We start from the raw sequence: 18,268 nt of genomic DNA, 5'->3' as shown, positions 1-18,268 counted from the left end.
TATTATTATTATTATTATTATCGTGAATAATTGTTTCTGGAAATTTTCCCACTTTAATGGTCAGAGTATTGATTACAGGAGTTGGGAAGTCATGTTGTGACTGTACAGGACATTGGTTAGGCCACTTTTGAAATAGTGTGTGTAATTCTGGTCTCCATCCTATCAGAAGGATGTTGTGAAACATGAAAAGGTTCAGAAAAGATTTACAAGGATGTTGCCAGGTTTGGAGGGGTTGAGCTGTAGAGAGAGGCTGAATAGGCTGGGGCTGTTTTCCCCAGCATTTTGGAAGCTGAGAGGTGACCTTACAGAGGTTTATAAAGTCATAAGGGGCTTTGATATGGTAAATAGACAAGGTCTTTTCCCTGCGTTGTGTGAGTTCAAAACTACAGGGCATAGGTTTAGGGAGAGAGTGGAAAGATTTAAAAGGGACCGATGGGGCAATGTTTTCGTTGGTGGTGCATGTGTGGGATGAGTTGCCAGAGCAAGTGGTGGAGTTTGGTACAATTACAACATTTAAAAGGCACTTGGATGGGTGTTTTAATTAGAAGGCTTTAGAGGGATAAGGACCAAGTGCTGGCAGGTGGGACTAGATTAATTTAGGAGTTGGACTGAAGGGTCTGTTTCCGTGCAGTACGTCTCTATGACTCCATGACACTGATGTTAAACTGATTGGTCCATAACTGTTGGGCTGATCTTAACAATTTTTTGAATGCGGGCATAATATTTGCATATCTCTAATCTTCTGGAACCACTCTGAATCCAGGGAAGACTGGAAGATTATGGCCAGTGCCTCTACAATTTCCACTCTTACTGTCTTCAATATCCTCAGAAGCGTCTCATCTGTCCCAATGCGTTATCTAGTTTGAGCACCAACAGTTTATCCAATACCTTCTCATTACCAATTTTAAATCCTTCACTAAGTTTTCTCTTCTCTCATCATAACCTGGGCAGCATCTGTTTCATAACATTAGGGATAGACACCAAACGCAGACTGGATAACTCCAGGAGTTTACTTGGACCAAGGCATCAGATTATGGAGGTGGGGATGATTAGATGAACAGGTGTATGGGCAATAAGGGGGAAGGGAGATAGTTGGTTCAGAAGACCTTGTGTAGACTTCCAATAAGCAGAAGGGGCTTATGAAAGGAGCACCACACCAGCCCTGATTAGTGACCCACCCAACCTGCTGGGCTGCATTGTTGATGTGTATCTCTCTCACCACAAGCAAAATCCGAGCAGCAGTGATGGATGATCTTTACGTAAACATTAATCTGTATCTTAGGGGCTTCAATTGGCATTAAAGTGGGTTGATGTTCTGACCTCTCCCTAGCTGCTGATGCAGTTGCAATGGAATGAGAGGTAGCAGGTAGATGCAAGAATGATATCCCCGGCTTGTCATCCAATGCTTTGTCCCTCCATCTGCCAATCTGCCAGTGGAGTACAATAAAATCCAATTGGGATATATAATTGGCAAATGTATTTCACCAAAGGGATCTGTGTAGGACCACAGTCTGCTAAGAAGGCTAACAGGTCACATATTATGGAGTCATAGAGTTATGCAGCACTAAAATAGACCATTCAGTCTAACTCGTCCATGCTAACCAGATGTCCTAAATTAATCTAATCCTATTTTCTAGCATTTGGCCCATGTCCCTCTAAATGCTTCCTTTTCGGGTACCCTTCCAGATACCTTTTAAATGTTGTATTTGTATCAGCCTCCACCACTTCCCCTGGCAGTTCATTGCATACACACACCACCCTCTGCATGAAAAAGTTGCCCCTTTGGCCCCTGTTAAATCTTTCCCCTCTCACCGTAAACCTATGCCCTTCAGTTTGGACTCCCCTACCTTGGGAAAAGACCTTGGCTTTTCACTTTGTCCATGCCCCTCAAGATTTTATAAACCTCTATAAGGTCACCCCTCAGCCTCTGAAGCTTCAGGGAAATTAACCCAAGCCTATTAAGCCTCTCCCTATAGCTCAAACCCTCCAACCTTGGCAACACCTTTGTAAACTTTTTCTGCACTCTTTCAAGTTTAACAACATCTTTCCTATTACTTGTAAAACAAAGTTAAAAATCACACAACACCAGATTATGGTCCAGCAAGCTTATTTGGAAGCACACTAGCTTTCGGAGTGCTGCTCCTTCATCAGGTGGTTGTGAAATGACATCATAAGACACAGATTTTCTAGCAAAAGATAACAGTGTCATGCAACTGGAATGATCTAGAGAACAAACTTAGACAGCAATCTAGGTTTGTTCAATATATCATTTCAGCTGCATGTCACTGTAATCTTCTATTAGAAATTCTGTGTCTGATGATCTCGTTTCTCATCTACCCGGTGAAGGAGCAGCACTCCAAAAGCTAATGCTTCCAATTAAACCTATTGGACTACAACCTGGCATTGTGTGATTTTTAACTTTGTCCACCCCAGTCCAACACAGGTTCCTCCATATCTTGTAAAACAAGTGTCTAAACAAGTTTGAGGAAAGGGGGGTTCAAGTACACAACCAGTTGAAGATGGTCCTCACGTTCGTAGTCCCTTAAAAAAATGGAACCCCAGAAGTTGGACCTATTTCTACTGGAATAGAAATAATCCTCGGATAGACTGCACTATTCTGGTCACTATTTTATGAAAATAACAATAGAAGCCTGAAGGTTTTGTTACAATAGTATTAGAATTGTGAGATTACATCAACCATAAAGGATGAAATAGACTGGGTTTCTATTTTCTGGAAATGACAAGGCTGAAGCTTCACTTAATAAAGCTCTTTAAAGATATGAAAGGTTTTGCAAGATTAAACACAAGGAGAATACTTTTACTTCAGGGAAAGCTGGAGGCCAGCAATTTAAAATAGATGCCAAGAAAGTAAATAGAAAATTCAAAAGAATCTTCATTACCCAAAGTGTACTGAAACTTTACAACCTGTGATCACACATACTAGCTAAGGGGTTTGGGTGCACTTTAAGGACAGGCAGATAATTAAAAGAGGGAAGCAAAAATTGAGGACTGTACGTGATAGATTCTGACAAGGAAAGATGAGAAGAATATTGGTCTGATTGGACTGAATGGCCTGTTTGTGGATAATTTATGTAATTCTGTGCGATGATAATTTTTGAAAGCAGTTCCTGTCATTTTATTTTTACCCATGTTTTGTAATTCTAGATGTCCCCCAGTCATATATCTTCTTCTTTCAGCTTATTCCATTTTACCTGAAGTTCCCACCTGAAGTTCAGGTTGATTAAGTGCCTTCACTTCTTCCTGTCAGTTGCCTGTTTTCTTCCAATTCCACTGTAATGCTTCTCATCATTGCACCCTCCCATCTGGTTCGCCCTAATATTGACATCTCTTTTCTGACAGCCTTGTCTCGTCATAGATCCTGGCCATTTATGTCCACCCATGATCTGTATTCTGGCCAAACCTCCTGCTTCTTATGTATTTTGGCTTATTTCATTTCTTGTAAATCCCTTTCCCCTGGACACCTCGCCACTGATTATACTCATTTAAATCTATTCCCACCGTCCTAATTAATTAATTCTATGAGACCATTGGTCCCATTCTGTTCAGAATCAGCCAGCATCATTGGTACAGCTCTTTCACTACTAGACTGAGTGCAATGTCCTGTGAAGAGGAACCTCGCTTCTCAGTCTGATCCTTCAGTCATCTATTAACTCTTCCAATCTGTGTCTCTATACCAATTTACATGTGGCTAAGGCAATAATCTAGAGATTGTTAACCTTAGGAAGACACACATATTTTGTAAATGAATTCATTCAGTTATATTTTACATCAGGAAAATCATCACCCAATTTACAAACTCATAAAATCTTACAAAGGCATTGCAATATTTTGGATCTGGGAATCATCAAAAATCAGTCAAACTCAATGTTACCACATAGCAAAAGGACATAAATTCATCTTGGATTTTTCTGCCATGCAGGTCCACTGTGGATCAGTAGAGACCTCAGAGCAAGCTCTCCATCTGCCCCAGTGATCTAGTCATTCAAAACGCCAGACAAAATGGGAATGGCAGAAAGTATTGTCATGTTTGGCTGCTTTTACAATGACTGGGCATTTGTTAGACAAGCTGCTTAACTGAAGCATTCTGCTGCCATGTTGTTTCAAATCAGATGTCAATAAATTTAAATAGTGAAAAATGATTGTGCTGATGGGAGCCAAAAACCCCATGTTGACCATCTCAACACTTTCACCAGCTCTATGTTACAGTCTGCTCTCGTGCTGTGCTGTTGAGTGTTCTGTTTACTAAACAGTTAGCACATTGATGGATTATCTTTACTTTCAGTACACAAACTACTTTTGCCTCAGGGCTCAAAGCAGGTAGATGATGGTTGTACCTGGTGACTTTTTAATGCTTTAAAAATCATGCTGTTGGCAATAAACTGTTTAATTTGTATAATTTGATACTTTGCTTTGGTTAGAAGCAAGTCCGCTATATGTAGAATGCAATAACATGTTAAAGAATCTTTAAAAGTAAGTTCCTCTTTGCAGAGTGAAAGGTAAAGTTGCCATAGTCCAGCCAGATCATATTGCTGGTGCAGATTAAACCATCTCAGGTGAAGGGAGAGTATGAGAAGGTAATACTTCATGGTAACTTTAGTCGATTACCATGGGAATGGAATCAATGCTATTAGCACCATGCTACATTGCAACTCAGCCACCCCACTAAACTGAGCTAACCAACCTCCATCTCTGCCTTTATACAGAAATCATGATTCCCCTAAATACTCAGACATTATGCATTACTAGGGATTAGTAGTCTTCAAGGATCTGCTCAAACAGCTGTTGCCATACACTTGACCAGATCATGACTACATGCTATATTTCATTGATGAGTGATCTCTAAGAGTTGGAGCTCTAATAGCTTCAGTAGACGCTTGACTCACCATCTAACTAACACATTGCTTGCTGAAACAGCCAGTGATCTGTTCATTGAAACTTGCTCTTGCGTCAGCATACGGTTTTTTCACTAATACTCTAATATACCACTTGCGACCATATCAGGAGCCTATGATCTGCCTTTGGTAAGACTTTTTTTTATTTTAATTAACATAACCACAAAGGGATACCCCAAAGATCTATTTTATAATGGAGTGAGAAATCAGGTTAAAGAAGATAAAGTGTTCTTATGACAGGTGTCAGGTAATAAAAACAATTGAGAGCCAACCTGAATACAGAAGGTTCAGAAAGGAGGTGAAATTACAAACATGAGAAGCATGAAGGGATTATGAGAAAAGACTGGCAACCAACACAAAAGGAAATCTCTATGTGTTCAATAAGCACATAAGTAGTAAAAGGGTGATAAAAGGAGGCAACAAAAAAGGATTTATACTGAGAGGTAAAAAACATGGATTAGGTGTTAAATTAATGCTATGCATTGATCTTTACCTACAAGGCAGAACCTGCCTAGGGCATGATGAGCTTGCCCAGACCATGGTGAGAAAAGAGGAAATTCAGTCACTAGAAGTGATCAAAACTGACAAGAGGGAGGGATGACACAAGTTGTCGGTACTCGACAGTTGTAAGACACTGGGCCAAGATAAAATATACCCCAAAAATACTGAAGGAATTAAGAGTGGAAATTAGAGAGGCATTGGAACTAACCTTTCAATCTACATTGGATTTGGGGTAGTGTCGGAGGATTAGAGAATTGCAAACATTATGCACTTGTTCAAAACTATTGTAACCATTAGCCTAGAAATTACAGAATAATGAGATTAACTTTAGCGATGGGGAAACTTCGAGAAAAACCTATTTGGATAGCATTAATAGTAAGTGAAAAGTATAGATTGATTCAGAAGAGGGACAGGAAATATTTAGGAATGGGAAATGATTAATGGAAGAAGGTTTGATATTTTTAACTAATCTAAAACATGGTGAGCAGGGGACAATTTCAAAGTTTGTGGATGAAACAAAATTTGGGAAATTAAACATTGTGAGGGAAACAGTGTGGAACTTCAAAAGAACAATGATATGGGGGCATGGGTGGAGAGTTGCCTGATGAAGTTCAATGTACAGAAGTGTGAGGCACTACATTTTGATACAAGGAATATGGAGAGACATTAAAACTTACTATCTTAAAGGATGTGCAGGAGCAGGGACTCCAGGGTGTACATAAGATATGAAAGATGGCAGAAAAGCTTTTAGTGCAGCATACATTTTCCTAGGCTTTGTTTATAGGGGTATGGAATATAAAGGCAGGGAGACCATGCTAAAATTACATGAGCTAAACTTATATAAGATACTAGTTAGAACTCAGCTGGAGAATTGTATACAGTTTTGAGCACCATATCATCGTAATAATGTTGATACGTTTTTAACATGAATCATGCAGATGAATCGAGAGTGTGGTGCTGGAAAATCACAGCAAGTCAGACAGCATCCGAGGAGCAGGAAAATTGACGTTTCAGGCATAAGTCCTTCATCAGCAAGCAGTTAGGGTCTAGAATGCACTGCCTGGTAATGTGATGAAGGTAGGTTGAATTGAAGCATTCCAGAGGTACTTAGATGATTGTTTAAATTGAATCGGAATGCAGGTTTGTAGGAAAATAGCATAAGATTAGAACCAAGTTTAAATACTCAGAGAGTTAGTGCAGACATGATGGGCTCCATAGTCTCCTGTACTTACTTTCCATAGTTCCATATAGCCCCTGTGGAAGACTCACCTTGATATAAATTCTTTATATTGCATCTGAAGGAACAGGTCTAGAATTCAACATGTTGCTAAATTGCTAACTGTTCATTTGGCAGAGGTTATGAGAGGCACATATTGTTGAGGCTTACTGTAGTCATCAAAATAAATAAATCTATTTTGGTGTCACACATGGAGAGACAAATGCTCATGCCCAAAATGGGCAGACTGGAGGCTCAGCTGGAGGCAGTCACCTCTAAATCAAAATATTCAGGGTTCAAACATCAACACTGGATTTGAGTACAAAAATCACACTCCATTACAGTACTGTTGGAGATTGTATGAGGTGTTGAGTCTAAGATTATTTCAAGTGGAAAAAAATCCAAATGGCACTATTTTGGAAAGAAACAGGAGAGATATCCCCTGTTTCCTGAATAAGTTTTACTCTTGAACCAAAATCATAATTTTCTGGTAATTAGCATACTGTTGGGAAATTGCTATGTATTAATTGCCTGCCATGTTAGCACATCACAGCAGGCCAGGCAGTATCAGGAGGTGGAGAAGTCGACATTTCGGGTGTAACCCTTCTTCAGGACTGGGTGTGGGCATGGGGGGAGCTGCAGATAAAGGGGTTGGGTGGGGCAGGGTGGTGAAGTAGGGATAGGTGGAGACAGGTAGAAGGTACGACCTGGTTGGGCAATGGAAGGAATGAATCCGGTTGATGGCAGGGAGCAGTGGAAGGGATGGGGTGGAGCTGGGAGGGGAGTCGGGGGATGGAGAGGGAGTTTATTTGAAATTGGAGAAATCAACGTTGAGTCCTCTGGCTGTAAGCTGCCCAGGCAGAAGATGAGGTGCTGTTCCTTCAATGTGACATCCTTAATCTGGTCTGATTCCAGATCCACAACAAGGTGATCAACTCCTAACTGGACAATAAGTGTGGGCCTAGCCATGACACCCTTATCCTGTGAATGAATGAAAAGAGGTGGAGTACTGCTGCAAGTCCCAGCTCCACATTTTTCACAATTGCATCTGTTTGCTGTACTCTCTGAATACAATGTGCTGCTTACTGCCACTAGCATTGGCACCATGCAAAAAGATTTTTCCCCAAATGTTTTTTTGACGAGGACCAGAAGACTCTAATTCAGAACAAACTAATATGGCAGAGGTGTTAGGCTCCCTTATTTGTAAATGGCAGATTAAAAAAAAACCTAATGCTTGTTTCAGGCATGGATCATGGCATGTACAGGTCATTCCGTTATAATGTGCTTTTCATCCGTGAGAATTGGCTATAATGTGATTGATGAATTGTAGACGCTGTTTGGAGAACGCACACTTTCGACTGACTGGGTATAGTGATTTTCTGTAGCGATCTTCTAGAGTGTGATTTTCGATAGCAGTTTTCCTTAGTGCCCTTTTCTACACTGCGAGATTGCAGAAAAACACAACTGTGTTGTAGCAGAATGAACTGTATCAAAATCTGTAACTTGGGCAAATAAAGCAAATAGGATAGAGGGAATGTACTGAGCATGGAGTAATGATTCACTAATAGGCAGAAAAGCAGATTTGGAATAATGGGTCGTTATTGCACAGGCTGTAACTAATAAAAGCTATAATGAGATCATGATGTGAATGGCCTTGTGGAACTTAAACTGACTGTCAAATGAGTAGGTTGTTGCTGAGCTCGTGCTGCTTTATAGTATTGTTGATGACTTATTCAATCATTTTACTGATGACCTAAAGTAGACTAATCGGACAGTAATTAGCTGTATTGGATTTGTCCTATGTTATGTGTAGGAAAAACCTGGGAATTTCCACATTATCAAGTAGACACTAGTTTTGCCGCTGCCCTAGAACAGCTTACTTTGAAGGGTGGCAAGTTATGGAGCACGTATCTTCAGTACTATGGCCAGAATGTTGTTAGGGCCCTGAACTTTTGCAGTGTTTAATGCATCCAGCCGTTTCTTGATATCACGTGGAGTGAATCAAATTTGCTGAAGACAGGTATTAGTGATGCTGCCGATCTCTGGAGGAGGCTGAGATGGATCATTCACTTGGCACTACTGGTTGATGATTAGACTGAAGTACTGGGCACTCCCCACCCCACTACACTGGTCATGGACTTTTGTCGAGCCTGCTCGGCCAGTGAGTTATTTAATTATACACTGTGGGATATAGGTAAATTAATGTTACTTCTGCAATTATAATTGCTTATACAAAAATAAATGAACTCACACCAGTGTGTAATTGTTTCAGCCAAGAGCTGAGTCAACAAGAATGGGAACTATGTGGAGGAAATGTATAATTTTTTTTTGTATTAGCTAAAAATGTATACAAGAAAAAAATGGGACTGCAAAACAATGGTAGAAATACAGGGACTAGATAAAATGCTGTGAAGAGAGGCAGTTAAACCAGATATGCCTGTCTCATCAGTAGGTATAAACATCTGTTTCCCACTTTTACAGAAACACAGGAACAAACCCCAATTAAAAGGGCTTAGTGATAAGATGCTGTGAGGAAAGGAACAGATGGAGGGAGTAGATAATGGTAAGCAAAGGATGGGATGAGGTCAAATGGCCTTGTGAGGCCAGGAATAAGTATTTTGTCACATACAAGGCCAGATAAGACAAGAGATAAATAGGAGTAATGGTTACCAGTCTTAGGGAAGTGGAGGATGTAAACGGGGGGGAACAATGAAATAAAAAAAATGTAGGAACCAAATTATATAAATATCGAGTATTTGTTGAATTCAGTGTGTTTTGTCCCTGCCTTGTGGACATCACACCCACTTGCAAGTGTGAAATAAATGACACTACTGATTCAAATCTTGTCTCGGACTGAAATTATTGAAGTGAGTGAGCTTCGTTTCTCACATCCACAACCATTTATAACTAAATATGGAAAGACTGCAAAGCTTAGATATGATCTGTTGGTTACATAACTGCACGACTCTGCCTATTGCTTGTTGTTAATGCTGTTTTGGCATGCAAACAACGCTATATTGTAGTCTCACCAGTTTTACACCTTTTGTTTAGTATTCCTGGGCTGATCCTGACATGCTTTCATTAGTGAACCAGCATTCTCCCATGGTGCGATGGTAATGGTAGAGTGGGAGATATGCCAGGTCATGGGAGTTGCAGATTGTCCTTGCTCCCCTCACTGATTCCTGAGTGTTGTTCAAAATTGTAGGAGTACAACGAAAAGCTTTTCCAATGTATGCTTTCTTATGGTGACATCTTAGGAACATGTACCCAGGTACAATTCTTGGATACAGCAGAGGAAAAAAAGTATTTGTTCTTATGTTCCTTTTCTGCTCTACACCAGCATGGTAGATGACACAATATGATATTATATGAAATAAAGTCTCCCTCCTCAACATGTTGAAGTGTTATGGATTTGTTTAATGTCTGAAAACCATGGGTGGTGCTATCAAATTTCAGTGAATATGTTGTCAGGTGACAATTGGTTTGGCCACAATGAAATCAAAATAATTGCAATTTTGGGTTTTCATTAGCAATTCATTCTGAACATGGATTTTAAAAAATTATTTGCTTGCTACTTGAGACAATTGTCAAGAAAATATCCTTCAGTACACTGTTGATTTGCAATTCCTATTACCAGTTATCATTATGATAATGTTATGTTAATCTCTATGTGAAAAGAGATAGAGGATGTGATGGCCTAGTGGGTTTATTGCTGGACTGTTAGTCCAGACACTCAGGTAATGTTCTGGGCATCTAATTTGAAATTATTATTTTTTTAAAATCTGGAAATAAAAGTCTAATGATGACCATGGATCCATTGTCGATTATTGGAAAAAATTCAACTGGTTCACTGATGTCCTTTCAGAAAAAAATCTGCCATCCTTACTTGGTCTGGCCTACATGTGATTCCAATGTGGTTCACTCTTAACTGCTTCCGGGCAATTAGAATGGGCAACACATACTGGTCTGCCAGAAATGCCGTCATCCTGTCAATGAATATTAAAAACAGGAAACCAACATGCACTGTTATAGTTAAATCTACTTAAATCTACTATAACGTCTGCAGATGAATAATCAAAGAACTATTGTCCATATTTTGAGGAAGAACAGTTAATCATCGTCGTTTGTATGGATTATTAATATTCCACACAAATGGCTCTTCTATTATTGTGTCATCACGTCAGGCACCTGGCAAACAATTACAAATGATTTGCCAAACCAATTCAATAATGGTACGTTAACACAATTATTTACTTCCTTTAACTTAAATGCAACACAAATTAACAAATTACCATTCTCATTTCCTAGGCTCTGATCGTTCACCGGCCGAAGACTTTGAAATGAACCCTGCCCCAAGATCCAGTCAAAGTTATCTGCCAGGGAATTTTTCCAACCACATTGTCCAGTCTCAAAGGTGCAGGATGTTCCACATTCTCTCTCATCTGTATTGTCACTGCAATCATTTACAAAATCACATCTCTGTTCTGGTTGGTAACAATTTCCATTCTGGCACTCCAAATAACCTTGTGGACAGAGTCCTGCAAATGAGGAAAGAATTCCTGTGAATAAGTTTAAACGGCTTATGAAGGAATCACTGAAGTGTCATTCACAGTCAATAGATATTGGTCTGTATGTCTTTCAGTAGTAGTTAATTCTGTTAGTACATATATTATCACCTTAGTTATATATTTCGTTTAAAACTTCTTAGATCAGTACATTCTTCATTGTGATGACTTAACAAACACAGCAAATGAAACAGGATTTAACAAAGTATTATTCTAAATTACCAACTCAATGATTTAAGTTTGTTCTGAAATGTTAAAATGTCTAATTTCTATTAAACAATCTTGCCTAATTTTTGATTTTACTTAATTTAAAGAGAGAGCAACTGCAGGAAAAGCTGCTTGCCACTCACAAATTTACAATATAACCAGACAGTCCTCCATAGGATCCTCCCCCATTCTACCACAACAGTGAGTATGGATGAGTTGAATATTTCATATCAGATTTCTGGTACTTCACCGATGTCATTGATTTTGGTCAGCAGTATGCATTGTTAGGCAATTTGACTACAGTATAAAAAGAGCTCAACCTGGTCCAGTCTTCAGCTATTGCCAACATATTCCAGGAGGCATTAATCTTCATTGAGCAAGTCTGGGGCCCTTAATTAATTTTAACAGTTTACAGCCTTGGGGCACAAAGGCTAATTATAGTGTCTCAACAGTCACACACCAGCTGAAATCAACTAACTGAACACGCATCCCATCTCAAACAACTGGAACATCCCTCATCTTTGTGTTAACAGTGTCATATATGTATTCACAAGTATGTCTTGTTGAAAAGAGAGCCATGTAATCAAAGGTTTCATGTGTCGGACTCATCAGGGGAAACATAAAATTGCCAAATTCAAAAGAACACAACTTATATTGCAGGAGAAAAGAGTGGTCTTTAAATGGTTAGTTCTAGCGTGAGGTTTTTAATAATAGTTCCTTTCTTCTGTCTATATCAAAGAAGATACTTTTCCATATTAAGTACATTTTAAAAATAAAAATACATTTAATTTAATATTCTGGAATATTTCAATATTTTGGCCTTTCAAAAGTCTATCATGTACAACAGGTAATTTAATAGTCTCATTTTCCCAACTGCCTCATTAGTAAAAGTGTACAATGCCCTAATGCATTGTAAATTAAACAAAAACATAAATATGTCTTCTATTTTCTGCACAGTTTAAATAAATTTGTAATGGTATCTTCTTTTCTAATTCTATATTTCCATTTACCAAGGAAATTATGCTGAAAATAATGATCTAAATTCAGTTATAATTTGTTAAAAAATAGATTTAGCAATTTTAGCAGCTATTGGATATTCCACTCACAACACCAGTCACAAAATTTACAAACTCAGAGATGATCAGGTTTGTGCATTTTCCATTAGTTACATGAATAAGTATCAAATTGCTTTTCAATGTGATTTTGATATCCCCACAAACCAATGCTTGAGCATTAAGTGTGATCTAGAAGCTTCTGTAAGAACGTCAATCTTTCTAATCCTTTAAAGGATGTCATTTGTATAACAATGATTCATTCCACTTTCACTTTGATTCTGTTACCTATAGCGTGCCATTGGCATCATTAGAATATGCAACTCCTCTACAGTAATTGAAGGCATGTTAGTTGTCCTTTAATATTTACAACATTTTTTGTTGTTTTTACATTTCTTCCTAGCTGGCACTATAACTGAACAAGAGAAAGCTACACATCTTACCAGAACTGCCTCCATACTACGTCCTAAAATTACCACCTGTCTTTGGAAGATGAAAATGCTGCTGTTAAGTAGCCTATAGCATGTTTCACTCTTTGAACTGACTGCTCTTCTCAGCAGCAGACTTTTAATTGCTTATTCATGAAAGCATTTGACTTATCAGATCTGAATCATGACTTTACATGGTCATTGCCAATCTTAATCAGGCCCTTCACAAATATAGAAGACTGCATATTGTCTTTCTTTCCTTGTTGCCATTTTGTTACTAATCTATGATTCAGCAAGGCTTTTACTGTTCCTGTTTATTATTTTAATCTGGGTTTATAAATCTTGTAGAACCTAAATAGAGTATACATCATTCACCCTTCCCTTTGTTTTGCAAAGTATAAGACAAGACTCAACAACCTCCAGATAAACACCATTGGGCCAAATTTCCCAAAATTGTGTGTGAGAAATCATGTCTCACTAACCTAAGTTTTTTGAAGAGGTGACAAAGAAGATCGATAAAAAAACAGATTGTTGGATGCTGTCTATATGGACTTCAGCAAGGCAGGTCGACAAGGTTCTACATGGTCGTCTGGTTAGCAAGTTTTAGATCACATGGAATCGAGGTGGAACTAGTCAATTAGATACAAAATTGACGTGAGTGTAGGAGGCAGGGTGGTGGTAGAGGATTGTTTTTCGGATTAGAGGCATGTGACCAACAGTGTGCTGCAAGGATCGGTGCTGAGTCCACTTTTTTGTCATTTATATAAATGATCTGGATGTGAATTTAGGAAATATGGTTAGTAAATATATAGGTGACACCAGGATTGGTGGTATAGTGGACAATGAAGAAGTTGCTTGAGAGTAGAATCGCAGGTAGACAGGATGGTGAAGAAAGTGTTTGGCATACTTGCCTTCATTGGCCAATTCATTGAGTATAAGAGTTGGGACATCATTATGCAGCTGTACAGGAAATTGGTGAGGCAACTTTTAGAATACTGTATTCAGTTCTGGTCTCCTTGCTATAGAGGAAAGATGATGTTTAACTTGAAAGGGTGCAGATGAAATTTACAAGGATGTTACTGGGATTGCAGGGCTTGAGCTCTAGAGAGAGGATGAATGGGCTGGGGCTGTTTTCCCTGGAGCATTGCAGAATGAGGGGTGACCTTATAGAGGTTTATAAAATCATGAGGAGCATGGATAGAGCAAATAGCCAAGGTCTTATTCCTCTGGTTGGGGAGTTCAAAACTAGACAGCACAGGTTTAAGGTGAGAGGGGAAAGATTTAAAAGGGACCCAAGGGGCAATCTTTTCGCACAGATAGTGGTGTATGTATGAAATGAGCTGCCAGAGGGAGTGGTAGATGCAGGTACAGTTATAACATTTAAAAGATATTAGGACAGGTACACAAATAGGAAATGTTTAGAGGGATATGGGCCAAATACAGACAAGTGGGACTACTTTACTTCGGAATATGGTCAGCATGGGAGGAATTGGACCGGAGAGTCCATTTCTGTATTGCATGACTCTCTGACTCTGGCAATAGGCTTGCCTTTATTCACAGTGCATGGAGTTCAAAGAATAAATTGGTAAAATATGCTTTACCTTTCTCAAAACCATGCTCTTTCTTCCTGATTACCCTGAGTTTTCTATAGCCCAAATGTAAACTCCTTAATGATGACTTCTAACACATTCTCCACAATGCTGTCAAGCAAATAGCTGATAGTTTCCTGTTTTCTGCTTGCTACCCTTCTTGAACAGTGAAATTATGTTTGTGATTTTCACTTCTGTTGTACTTTTTAAGAATCTAGCTGTCAGCGGATGAAGTGGTGTGATCCGAAAGCATTAGGAAAGGGAAAGTAAAAATATGTGTTCATCTCCCCACTTCACCGATCTCCCACACTATCAAACTCCCCAAGCATGCCACTTTATTCTGGCTGTGCTGTGCAGGCCTTATTGCTTGTGATTTAGATAAGTCGGTTCTGTTCTACTTTTGTACGAGTCTCAGTTAGCTATTTAACTAACTACATCTTCATTCAGAGAAGGGAACCTGTCATCCTTATCTGGTTTGGCCTACCTATGACTCCAGAATCACAATAATGTGACTGATTCTTAATTATCCTCTGAAATAATATCAGTGCCAATTAGGGGAGGGCAATAAATGCTGTTCCAGCTGGCACCACCCACATCCCATGGGTGAATAAACTACAACCTCTCTCAATCAGTAGAATCAGCATAGAATCCCTATAGTGTAGAAGCAGGCCTGTTGGTGTGAAGAGCATCCCCCCAAACCCACCCCACTGTCCTATCCCTATAACCTTGCATTTCCTATGGCTAACCCATCTAGACTGCATATGTTTGGACACTCCACCTAACCTGCACAGCTTTAGACTGTGAGAGGAAACCAGAGCACCCAGAGGAAACCCACACAGACACGGGGAGAATGGGCAAACTCTACACAGACAGTCACCTGAGGGTAGAAATGAACCCAGGTCCCTGGCACTGTGAGGCAGCAATGCTAGCCACTGAGCCACCATGCCACCCTCAATCAAGAACTTTCTTGTCTAAGCCAGAAAGAAACATTAACTGTTACATATAAGAGTTAAAGAGAAAATATTACTTAAATATCAAGAACACTAACACTCATATCTAATGAGAAATTTAAAAATTACTCCTTAAAGCTTGTAAAATTACCAAAAGCCCTTTAACTCTGACAGCTACATTCAAAGTTTTAATGGCTTGCGTTAAATAATGTGGAAATCTGGTGACACAGTTTAATTAATTGGCTGTTACATACCTGTTGGAGGAAGCAGAGTTGGTTCGGGATGAAATGCAAAGGGAGAACTGATGCACTCCTTTGTGAAAGTGATGTCATCGAGTGCTATGACTCCTTTTGACCCCTTTCCGACCCATCCTTCTAACATGACCTCAAAGTCCTCGTCAGCACTCAGGTTGATTTCAGCTCGCTGCCAGTAATGGCCTTGGTCCCCAGTCAAATTGAAAAGTAATGTTTGATAATGGGAGAGAGTAATTTGGTAAACTGTTAACGATCCAAAAATATCTCCCCCCATGTAGTAATAGAAGATAATCTGAAAGAGAAATCAATGGCATTGTCAACCCAAGATGGTTTGTACACAATGACTTTGCGATTTTAAATAATGACTAATACTCTACAACTTTAAGCTGGGACAGACAGCAAGGGTTTGATTAAAAAATGGAAAGCGTGAGAGAACCTCAGCAGTTCTGGCAGAATCTGTGGAGTGAAAACCGGCATTAACGTTTTCACTCTTCATTGGAACTCATCCTTTAAATATTGAATAATTTGTGCACAGTTCTGCGAAAGTATGTTTAACAACAAAACAAATTCCATTCTGCAATCCTTGTCCAAAAATGTCAAACCAGCTATATGGTCTATGCCTGGAACCATGATAGGGAAGGTGGAGGGTAGGTTAAAAATTAGGGACAATATGCATAAATTTCTTTGTGAACCTGTGAACCGAGCTACAAATCTTCTCACAAACTTTGATTCCCTGTGAACTTCTGAAGGCCTATGAAAAAAGAAATCTGCATTATATGAGAAATAGCCCCTCCTTGTGATTTTACTTGGAAGGCTAACAAAGCCTCAAGGGTGGGCCTCCTGCCTGAGTAAAGGTGGCAAACAGGGCTCTCGGAACTGAATCATAGGTTTTCCAGCTTGAAAAAAGCTGAAGACTGTGGTGGGGGACAAGTGAGGGGCTGGGTATATCAAGATTGATGCACCCCTTCCTTTGACATTTTATAGTGTAAATTTAAAAATACCTTTTCAGACAAGAGAAAAATTCTGTGTAGTCCAAGGTGGAGGCGGGGGAAAAAATTGTGGCTGTAACACCTGCTCCTTTCTTGAGGGAATTTAGGTGTTGGGGCTGATTTCCTCGAATTCCAGGAGCAGTAATTACTGTTTTAAAAGCGGTTGCATTGTTTTGGATCTTTTCGGGGAAGCAATGGAACTTTCAAAAGGAGGAAGAGAGAGAAAGGCAGAGACGACATGGTCAGTGAGAGAGAGAGAAAGAGTGACACAGCAGCGAATCTGCGCAGCTTCTGCCTTTGCTGTTTGAGTTCAAGTATTTCTGGACATCGGAGTGCGGTTAACAAAAATTACAAAACAGCAAAACAGTGGAGTGCCAAAAGAAACACTACTGTGTCCACTGCTTTCTATCTTTCATAAAAATGATTTGGATATGAACATAGGAGGTATAATTAGTAAGTCTGCTGATGAAACCAATATTGAAAGTGTAGTGGACAGCAAAGAATGTTACCTCAGAATACAGTGGGATCTTGATCAATGGGCTGAGAAGTGGCAGATGGAGTTTAATTTAGATAAATGCGAGGTGTTGCATTTTGCAAATGCTAATCACAGCAGGACATTTACACTTAATGGTAAAATCCTGGGGTGTGTTGCAGAACAAAAAGACCTTGGAGTGTAGGTTCATAGTTTCTTGAAAGTGTAGTCGCAGGTAGATAGGATAGTGGAGAAGGCATTTGGCATTCCTTTATTGGACAGAACATTGAGTATCAGAGGTGGGAGGTCATGTTGCAGCTATACAGGACATTGGTGAGAACACTTTTGGAATATTGTGTGCAATTCTGGTCTCCTTCCTATTGGAAGGATGTTGTGAAACTTGAAAGGGTTCAGAAAAGGCTCAGAAGGATGTTACCCGAGTTTGAGGGTTTGAACTATGGGGAGAGGCTGGATAGACAGGGGCTGTTTTCCCTGGAGCTTTGGAGGCTGAGGGGTGACCTTATAGAACTTTATAAGGTTTATAAAGGTTTATAAAATAATGAGGGGCACGGATAGAATAAAGAGACAAGGTCTTTTCACTGTGGTGGAGGAGAAGGGAAAAGATTTAAGAGGGACCTGAGGGCAACTTTTTCACATAAACGGCATTGCATGTATAGAATGAGCTGCCAGAGGAACTGGTGGAGGCTGGTACAATTGCAACATTTAAAAGGCATCTGGATGGTTATATGAATGGGAAGTGTTTAGTAGGATATGGGCCAGGTGCAGGCCAATGGGACTCAGTTAATTTAGGATATCTGGTCGGCGTGGATGAGTTGGACCGAAGAGTCTGTTTCCGTGCTGTATGTCCCTATGACTGTATAAGTTTAACAGATGAAACTGGGGTTACTTCTTTACAGAATGGTTTTCAGCTGCTGTACATTCCAGGAAGATGAGGAAGGCCTTTAGGTCTACCTGGAGCTCTGACAGCTATTCTCATCATCACTGTCCCCAACTCCCAAACACTCTCCACCTGCACCACCACCTCACTCAGCCTGCCACAATCCATCATTTAAAACAAACCCCTGCCATATGGAAACTTGGAGGCTGGCTGAAAGATTCTGATTCTGGCCCA

General features: G+C 39.6%; 1 protein-coding gene across 1 annotated transcript in view; it reads right to left on the bottom strand.

Moving 5' to 3' along the window:
• The window catches only part of malrd1 (MAM and LDL receptor class A domain containing 1), a 348,342-nt gene that overhangs the window by 197,896 nt on the left and 132,178 nt on the right, over positions 1-18,268 (bottom strand). Inside the window, exons 21-22 of the mRNA XM_060825709.1 lie at positions 15,676-15,967; positions 10,923-11,168 (exon numbers count right to left, since the gene is read on the bottom strand). Coding sequence (XP_060681692.1) covers positions 10,923-11,168; positions 15,676-15,967 — 538 coding nt within the window. The remainder of the gene's footprint in view (positions 1-10,922; positions 11,169-15,675; positions 15,968-18,268) is intronic.

This window comes from Hemiscyllium ocellatum, chromosome 5 (assembly GCF_020745735.1).
Source record: "Hemiscyllium ocellatum isolate sHemOce1 chromosome 5, sHemOce1.pat.X.cur, whole genome shotgun sequence".
Classification (NCBI taxonomy): domain Eukaryota; kingdom Metazoa; phylum Chordata; class Chondrichthyes; order Orectolobiformes; family Hemiscylliidae; genus Hemiscyllium; species Hemiscyllium ocellatum.
Note: the sequence above shows the minus strand (reverse complement) of the source record. Positions and strands in the feature narration are given on the sequence as shown.